The sequence below is a fragment of the Sardina pilchardus genome, chromosome 14 (assembly GCF_963854185.1).
Source record: "Sardina pilchardus chromosome 14, fSarPil1.1, whole genome shotgun sequence".
Taxonomy (NCBI): Eukaryota; Metazoa; Chordata; class Actinopteri; order Clupeiformes; family Clupeidae; genus Sardina; species Sardina pilchardus.
This window is the reverse complement of record NC_085007.1, coordinates 31,552,993-31,562,870: the sequence shown is the minus strand read 5'-3', so window position 1 is coordinate 31,562,870 and position 9,878 is coordinate 31,552,993. Positions and strand designations below refer to the sequence as shown.

Here is a 9,878-nt window from a genome sequence, read left to right as displayed (position 1 = left end):
GACGTTGTGAGCCCCGTGAAGCTGATTGATACCCAGGCAAGGGGCATTCTATTCACACGGTGCTCAGACTACTGGTTTCATGCATGAACACACATTAGTCTGTTCCCTCCTGCATGTGTTGCCATCCAGCGCTAAAGAGCGTGTGTGGCTCCACTCCCTCTGGTCTCCCTCTGCAGTACATCTTAGTGTATATTTTACATATTCAGATGCAGCTGCCTGCCAGGTGTGCTCCCACTTAAAGCGTGTTTCCACAGGTTGTTTACTCTTTTAAAGAGTTGTTTCACGCTGTCGCTTCCTGTTGCTGGTGGTTGGTGTTTGATGTTAGGCCACATATCGACGTTCTCTCATGTGTGTTTCTATGGTAACTTGACTGAGCAGCCCTTTAGAATATGTGGTTATGGTTTTGTTTTTTGTTCAGTTTTGTTGTATAACGCAGTGTGTCAGTGGCATTATTCTTCTCCTCACATGTAAACTCTTCTTTCCTCGTACTCATAACTGTTGCAATAAATCTTCCAAAGACCTTTTTTTCTTATCCTTCACTCCCCATCTTCTTACCCTTTCTTATCCTTCACACCTGATCGGAATAGGACATACCCCATGTAAATAAATGACATTACATTTTGATTCAAAGTAGTTTAATCGGAATGACCAAAAAAACTGCACATTTTTTTTCTTAGCCAGGTTGTCCTCTGAGACTAAGGTTGAGATTCCAGTCTGCTGTCAGCACCCAAGCATAACTGCACCCTGCGTAGATCTTATCCAGTTGCCAAATACATGGACATATTATTTGTAGTGTTAGTGCTAGCATATCTCCCTGGTGTAGGTCCCTGAATTGAAGCAATATGCTATGATACCAGTTCTCCTGAGCCACCCCACCCCACCCCCCCGCTCTCCTGATGTGTGTATGAAAAGTGAAGATGCTATCGTGGTGCTTTATTTCCTGTCAGGGTTCAGTGGTCTGCCCCATGTTCTTCTCTGATCAGACTGGAGCGCAAGTTTCACACGCATCTAGTTAATACTTAGAGAACAATAATGAACTACATTTAAACAAGCTGTTCTGTATCCTATCTGAAAATGGAGACCACACTTTTACCTCTCTCTCTCTCTCTCTCTATGTGATCTGTTTTGAAATACATATCAGTATACGTATTTTGTGGTGCTAATTGTGCAGGATGTTCCATAAAGTGGACTCGCCTCCTTCTCTTCTTTCAGAAGAACATGCCCAGTTGGAGGTCAATAGACATTTCTGTGTACACTAAAACCGCTTCTCTCGTCACTGTCCTTTAGAGGGAACTTTCCCGTCTACGTTTGTGTGTTTGTGTTTGTGAGGGAGAATGTGTGCTGTGGGGGTCCAGGCTGCACTGGGTGACCGGTGTCCGTGGCAGCTAGAGAATGCTCCTGTTTTGCATACTGTAAAGTGCTGATGTGTTGTCTCGTCCAACAGCAGCCACATCACAGAGTCTGTTGCACACAGATCAAATCAGGCCAAGTCCAGGCCACACCAGGCTTTTGCAACCACATACACACACACACACACACACACACACACACACACACACACACACATACACACACACACACACACACACACACACACACACACACACATACACAAGCACACACACACCACCACATGCATTCACATATGAATGTGTTTCTTGACGCATTCAAACGCTACTTCGTATTGCCATTACATGTTTACATGTATCTATGCTACTCCACATATGTAAGTGTAGACTGTTTATCTGATGTTTGCTGAATGTCACTTAAAAGCGCACGCCAGCCTTTGGGATAATTAGCTTATCTGCTCCAGCGCAGAGTTAGTTAAGAGGATGCATATCCTTCCCTTCTCTGTGCGTGCAATAACCCAGTCTTGCACTGGTAACTTAGCATGGCATCATTCACCACAAGTGGGTTAGACCAGTTAGCCTATAGCTCCCTTTTAGATGGCAAATGAGCTGATTTCCCAAAAAGATGGTGTATTCCTTTAAATAAAATGATGGGTTGTTTCACAATCAGAAAACAGTTTGTTCTTGAAATGTTCTTGTTGCCATTGCGTCTCTGTTACAACCTCCACTGGCAGAACAAAGGTGCAATGGTATTGACCTTCTGTTGACACTTCTGTTCACTCCGTCTGTCTTCCTTGAGTTCTCATGCTGAATATTGTGCTGTCTCTGTCCCCTGACAGGCGCAGGACTTGAGTGTCATCGAGGAGGTGATCCGCATGATGCTAGAGATCATCAACTCGTGCCTGTCCAACTCGCTGCACCACAACCCCAACCTGGTATACGCACTGCTCTACAAGAGGGAGCTGTTTGAGCAGTTCCGCTCACACCCCTCCTTCCAGGATATCATGCAGAACCTGGACACGGTGAGCACACGCACACACACACACACACACACACACACACACACTCACACTCACACTCACACTCACACACACACCACACGCATCAATGAATATGCATACAGATCAGTGAGAAACCACACATCTTCAAAGACATAGCGTAAACTAAACCGTGGACCATGGACAAGCTTATATACAGCTGCCTGAATGCATTCTAATTACACATGTATGTATAGGCACACTTGCAGGCTTCTACATGTGCCTCCATGCACAGACAGTTCTTGACATACATGCACACATGATATGTCACACAGCCTGTAATCCTCTGGCACTGAACACCAGGATGTGAGATGTACGAGGCTTTGTGCACAGAGGCTGGGAGAACTAGCTCTTTCTGCAGCGTTCCATTCTACAAGGAAAGGAAAAAGGAAACCGTACTACAGATGAGACTTTTCCTCCTGCTGGATTTCTGCCTGATAGTGATGCAGGGTGGCAAACTAATGAAGAGGGTTTGTGAGCAGTAAATTAGGCTTGTGTGCAAAGCCTCAAATCTAAGTGAAAAAATCTGGATCTGCGCACAGCTCAGATTTATTTATTTCTGACTTGTGTTTTAGTTGGTGTTTTATGCTATCTGTCACCGTTTGTATTTATGAATAAAACTTTTCCTTTAAAAAAACAAAAAAACAAAACCTCCCTGGCAGAGGATGCGACCTTCCTGCCAATTAAGAGTTTGATTCCAAAACGCTATATCTAAAAAAATTTAATAACACATGTAAGTCATGTTATTTAATTGTGTATTTCAGGTAATATCATTACAATTGAAGTTGTGTTGTTTTGAGTAAAGATACATACAATAAAAATACCCAATTACAGCTCTAAAGAATTTTTTTAAAAAAGAAAAGAAAAAATATATATATTTATGAAAATTTGTTAAAATGGAGAACATAGGGTGTTTGACCAAGCTCTTCAAATAAATACTACTGGAGCAACAGGATGAACTTATGCATCTGCCAAGCATTTCAAATTTGAAAGTATTTTCTCTTGTTGCATGTTGGCAGGATGCATTTCTCATAGCAATTGTTCTCTAAAAGAGTCACCTTTTGACCCTTGCCCCTACCACTGGCCCAACCTGTGTATCACCCATTTCTAAGTGTTCTAAATGTTATAATGTGGTGTGCAGAATGTTTTTAGGTTTGCTCAGAGGCTTCCTCGATCATCGATTGCTGCTAGTTTACTCCTCCGCATCTGCCCACAGGTCATCGGCTTCTTCAGCCAGCGTCTGGAGCAGGCAGGAGCTGACCTCTCTGTGGAGAGGGTTCAAGAGGTCATCAAGAAGGGTGCAGTCGCCCTGCCCAAAGACCGCTTGAAGGTAGCACATATTTTTGTTAATATTTGAATTAATAATGTTAGACACAATTTAAATAATGCAGTTTTGTCTATTTTGTTTAAGTTATAGTTATTATGTTTATGTTTATTTTGTCCCTAAGTCTAAAGTGACTTATAATGAATGATTTAACATTGCATTAACATTAAAATTAACAATAATTGTAATATTAAATAGAGATTAACAGAATAATAACAATAAGCATAAATATATAAAACCATGTAAGGAGAATGAATTAGATAAATAGAATGTAAACAGTCTTCACAGTTTTTGAAGATTTAAAGATCACTTGAATGAAAAGCATTAGGTAAATCATTCCACCAACAAGGAATCACAGAGGAAAAGAGTCTTGAGTGTGACCTACATGTAGGTCCTGTTTACACAACGCTGTTTTTTTGCAACCTGTGACTTTTTTTCAGTATCGGTTACACCTTGCCTTTACACGACGCTGATAGTTTCAGAGGCTGTATCCGATAGTTTTTGTAACCGGCTTCTAAAGTGGGAGTTTTTGAAAACCCTGGTTACATTTTGCCATGTTAACACAGATCCGGAAATGTTATGACGACATAGCCCCAACCTCCGCGCTTGACCTCACCTGACTCGAGTAGATCCTTGCCAGAACAACAACAATCATGCTGGATCCCTGACACTCTTTCAAGGACATGAAACTTAATAGTGAACCATCAAATACCCCCCAGATTTCAGTGCCCTTCAGTCCCAACATTTAGCTATATAATCTGACAATCCGAAAGTAAATTAACCGAAAATCGTTATATATATCGTTGATGGCCTACCCCGTATGCCACTCCAAACAAAACGTATATCTCACAAATGTCTTCCTCGCCCTGTGCTTTGCGCAGCGTAAGTTAGTAAAATACCTTGGCCATAATTTGTAGTGTCTGATACCACAATAGCCTCTGGCACGCTGGGTCCCTTTACATTTCAGTATAGTGTAAGGTAAATGCGTGGTCAGGAGTTGTCGCAGTATTAACAGTGCATGCGAAATACCGTGGGCCAGTTCTGATAGACTTTAGTAAGTGTCCTATAGGCCAGAGTGAGGGATTTGAATTTCATTCTGGCTTCTATGGTAAGCCAATGGAAAGTAACTAAGAGAGGAGTAACATGTGTCCTCTTTGGCTGATTAAAGACCAGACGTGCTGCAGCATTCTGAATCAGCTGTAATGGTCTCACTGCACAAGCAGATGAGCCAGCTAACAATGAATTGCAATAGTCCAGTTTAGAAAAAACGGTAACACTTTACTTGACGGGTTCGTTCATAACACATTCATAACAGCTGTCATGAACTGCACATGAAGCATTCATGACTGTTTCATGAAACATGACTCAACATTCATACCAACCCTTTCATGAATGTGGAAGACAAAACGTCAAAATAAAAGTCCAACAATCGCAAAGCAGCATTGCTGTCTGTTTTGTTTTAGCCAATCTGATTATGTCACATCTTAGTCAACGTGGAAGTCCAGTGTCCAGGAGAATTTAATTTTTTTCTTTGTCTGTTTGTTTATTTTATGATAGTAACCTCTGAAGAATGCCTAATTGTCTACACCAATGACTATATAGATATATAAAACAGGAATGTCCAACCATTCAGAGGTCCACAGATGGTCAGTAGTTCACTTCCCAGTATGATGGATTCTTCACAACTCGTATAGTAAAGTGACATTTGAAGTAGACTTCATAAAATATTCATGAGATGTTTACAAATGCTGGAGAGGATTCATAACACCCTGTATATGGATTACTAGATTGTCGGACTTTTATTTTGACAAGTTTTCGTCGTTTTGTCTTCCACATTCATGAAAGTGTTGGTATAAATGTTGAGTCATGTTTCACGAATCAGTCATGAATGCTTCATGTGCAGTTAATGACCGCTGTTATGAATGTGTTATGAATGAACCCGTCAAGTAAAGTGTTACCGAAAAAACAATAGCCACCAAGTATGACTTGAAGGGCTCATTTGCCATGAAAGCATGATATTCAATTGAGTCATAGCTGTATACAACTTCTGGAGACAACTTCGTTAGAGACAAGAAAGCCCGTCCCACCTCCTCTACCAGATAAACGACTGGTGTGAGAAAAGGCATAATGAGGTGACAGTGCTGTTGGGTGTGGCAGTATTCTCTGCGCTAATCCTTGTTTCGGTTAGATGAAGTAATTCAGGGTTCCCAGAACTTCCCACAAGTCATGGAATTTCTGGAATATCATGGAATTTTAATTGAAGTCTATTCCAGACATGAAAAGTCAGAAAATTGTGTTGTAGCAGTTTGAAATTAACTTGCCAAAATGCATTAATACAAATATATTTCCAAGCAGCATTGGTGTTTATCCGATTCCATTACTGCTCGCTTGAGTGATTGTGGAGGACTGACCCTACTTCGACTTTGAGATGTTAAATTGAAAAAACAAAGATTCTAGAATGCTACACGTCTACTCTAAAATATTTGGTTGTTTTAAGGGTGTCTTTTAATTTGACATCATGCAACAGGGATATCAGGAAACATATATCCCAGCAAAATAATTAAGGCTAGCTTGAACGAACGAACCAGAGTGAGACTTGCTTGTGTCCTTGCTCGGTAGACAGCTAGTCTCGCTTGTCTTGACATGTGAAGGTCCTCACGTGAGGGCAGATGCTTCCGCTGATGCTTGTTTTCTTATAAAATCAGTTGAAATGAAGGTAAAAGTACAATTAGACTCAAGCTGAGCTTTGACGTCAGCTAGAATGCTGCTGTAATTCTTAAATGCTGGTTGATTGTACTGCATCCTCTGATCCTTGAGTTTGGGCTCCCAAGCTAAACTAGCCTGAACTTGCAAGAACCGGAGACCATACTCGATGTAATCTGTATTGAGAAACACCTTGTCTCTCATGTGGCAGAGGTTCACACCCGCTATACTTTAACTTGTTTTTTCATGTGAGAGTGAAGACATGTAGAACATTCTTCTACTTGACGCCTAAGTGAGACAATTCGCTATCGATTCCGGATTGTTCTTATCTGACACTGTAACACACTGTATGTGAAAGAGGCTTAATTGAATGAAGAGGGATGCGGCACGGCTAGCAGGGGGAACAGGGATCATTAGCATGGAGAGGGTGGGATACAGGAGAGGGTCAGGACTGATCTTCATCAGCACTAATGGCCTCCATACACCTATCCGTCATCCCACCTGCGCCGATGCCGCAATAACGACCTCTCAAGGAGAGCGGCACGCCGGGGACACGCGCTCGTCCTCCAGCACATAAATCTGCCGCTGGCGCGCGCCACCTCCTCGCTCTCCGAGAGGGGCAGCCCGGCCCGGGGAACGCTTCCCAGCGGGCCATAAATCAGGCGGGCGGCACGTGGGCACGGTGCGCGGCGAGTCGTCCATCTGCGGGGGATGACGGCCTTAATTGTGCTTTCGGTCACGTGCTCGGTGTTCCGCGGGTCAGAGCCGTGCATACATCTCTTTCAGAGCCCGTGGGACGGAGACCATTTCCTCACCCAACGCCTTCTTTCTCTTCCCCTGTGCTCTAATTACAGGGCTCCTCGCGCCTCTCGCATAGGATTGTATATGAGTGTGTGGGTGGGTGAGAAGGTGGCATATGTTTCAATGGCACATGAGAGTGATGGCATCCTGGCTGCAAGGCTAATGGCTGCTACTCCTGACCTTTAGCAGAAGCTAATTAGCCCAGAGATGCTTCAGTGCTCTCTATCCCAGCAGAGCGAGCAACACTCCTCAGCAGGCCTGCAGCCTCTCCTCACACCCACTCTTTCAACTCAAACCCATCATCTCACAAATCGTCAAGTCAAGACACCACCTTGCTAGTGTTTTAGTACATTCGATAATAATGCTGATTGACTCACTGAAGCCATGATTTTACTACAACGCATGTTTGTGTTTGTGACGACCAACCCCAAGGAAGAACAGAGATGTCTTTTGTGCTGTTAAGGTCATGTTGTCAGAAACAGGAAGTGCAGCTCACTGACTGTGGCACGGTCTGCCGCCCTGCTCTGTATGTAACTTGCCTTCTGCTGTCTAGCATGGCTGCTGCAGCATGTGCCAGAAACCAGGTCAGTCATCCCAGCACTCAAATCATCCGTGAGCCTCGTCGGTTCTGTCTGCCGCTCATCAACCAACCCCCCCACCCCCCCACCCACACACACACTCACACACACACACACACACACACCCCGGGGGAAACCTCACCACAGAGATTTATGTGCTGTGAAATTATCAATAAGCCCATTATTGAGCTTTCGACACACATAGCTGCACTTACGCCAACTATTTTTATACAAAAAAAAAGGCTGCAATCTTGAGGAATTCAGACGTAGACAGAAGAGGCTTTGACGGCCCTTTGACCCAGTCAATCAGCCTGCCTCATAAGTCTCCATCAAACTTTTGTAACGTTGGTGAATCAGCTGAGCTATCCCCTCGCCACCAGCAGCACAACACAGAACACATAGGCATGCCTCCGTTCCTACACTCCCGACCATATCAAGAAAGACTGACGTGAATAGATTTGCCACCTCTTCTCCCCCCCCCCCCCCCCCCCCCCTCGCTTCTCCAGGCAGAACTTACTCACGGCTGGCTGCCGTGCTCTTTGGTAGTGCTTAGGCTGGGTCAGGCCATAGTGTAATGAGGAGCCCACATGGTTCAGCGCTTCCCTTGGCTCCATTGAGCAGCCCTGGAGCCCTGCTTTCCAAGAGGGTTGCATCCTTTGGCTGAGTGGCTGGTGGAGTTCCTGTGCTGTCCTTAAGTAGTTGACCCTGGCAAAGGCATGAAGGATAACCCAGCATCATTCTACTAGCTTTTCTAGAATAATGCAGTTAAGTTGAATAATCATACAATTGTCAGTAGATTAACTGTTTCCTAACAGCAAGCGTATATGCTTTCCAAGTTTGTATGTCTACCTCGTGTGTTTGTGTTTTCTGTTGGTCTGTATTCTATGATCTTGTATGTTTGTGAGTGCGGGAAAGAAAGTGCCCATTTGTGCTCTGCTGATGAGATCAAAAGAGTGTCCAGAAGGAGGGAAAGCTCTAGGGAACAGCCTGTGTCCATCTCACCCGCGGCCTCCCGGCACAGTCTGTCCCTGTTCCGCCTGCCCGCGCCACTGACACTGCAGCCAGACAGAGACAAAGGATTCATCCAGGGCTAGCCAGCCAGTCCGCCAGACTGCCTGCCCATTACCCCCCATCCATCCGTCTCTCTGTCTCTATCTGTGTCTCTCTCTTCCTCTCTCATTCTCCCTCGTTCTCTTTCTCCTCCCCCCTCCCTCTTTTCTCCCTTGCTTTTGAATATCAACAGAGACGGCCCTGTGTTGCTCCCCTGGCCATTGAGCACAGTGGCTGGGAGCGCCAGTAAGCGACAGCGCCAGTGGAATGTATTGTTTGGCTAGCACTGACTTTCTCTGTAGTGATAAGCTATAGACAGTCTGGCTCCTTAGGAGGCAAGGGAGGATCTAACATGGAAACACTCCCTCCACCCACCACCCTAACCGACACGCGAACACGAACACACACACACACACACACACACACACACACACACACACACACACACACACACACACACACACACACACACACACACACCGAAGACCTTCAACATAATACATCACACACCATCAACATAATACAGTTACTCTGTTGTATGTAGATATTCAGGTAGACAGAAGTTGAGCATAACAGTTGCATTCATAGTTAATTGCCTGATGGTGCAACTGAAGGATTGTTGTTTTATCTCTTAACCGTCGCCTGCCCTGCCTGTCTGGACTGTAGGAGTGCATCGGGAACAGGGAGTTCTCAGGGCAGATAGCAGCACAGTTGCGAGGGCGGGTGGGGGGGGACTGACTGATGTGTGGTAGGGGGGAGCTTGGAGCTCAGCAAACCATGACCCAATCCTGGGCACTGTCTGGCCCTTCACTTCTCAGCAAATGCTGGGGGCCTGTGCGTGGGTGTTGCACTCTGGACCTGACCTTGTTTTGTGGTTATGGCAACACAGTAGGCATATTGCAGAGGTGCGAGTTCAGACTCCCACACTGCAAGCGCAGATATGTGCAGCAGCAGCAGCAGCCCTCTGCTAATGGAGCTTTGGATTGACCAGTCCAAGCCAGTCCAACTCTTAGTCTTATCCATCTACAGCGAAATG

The 9,878-nt window shown here is 44.7% G+C and overlaps 1 protein-coding gene across 1 annotated transcript in view; it reads left to right on the top strand.

Moving 5' to 3' along the window:
• Positions 1–9,878, top strand: part of dym (dymeclin) — a 63,685-nt gene that overhangs the window by 50,003 nt on the left and 3,804 nt on the right. The window contains exons 15-16 of the mRNA XM_062554118.1: positions 2,189–2,371; positions 3,603–3,716. Coding sequence (XP_062410102.1) covers positions 2,189–2,371; positions 3,603–3,716 — 297 coding nt within the window. The remainder of the gene's footprint in view (positions 1–2,188; positions 2,372–3,602; positions 3,717–9,878) is intronic.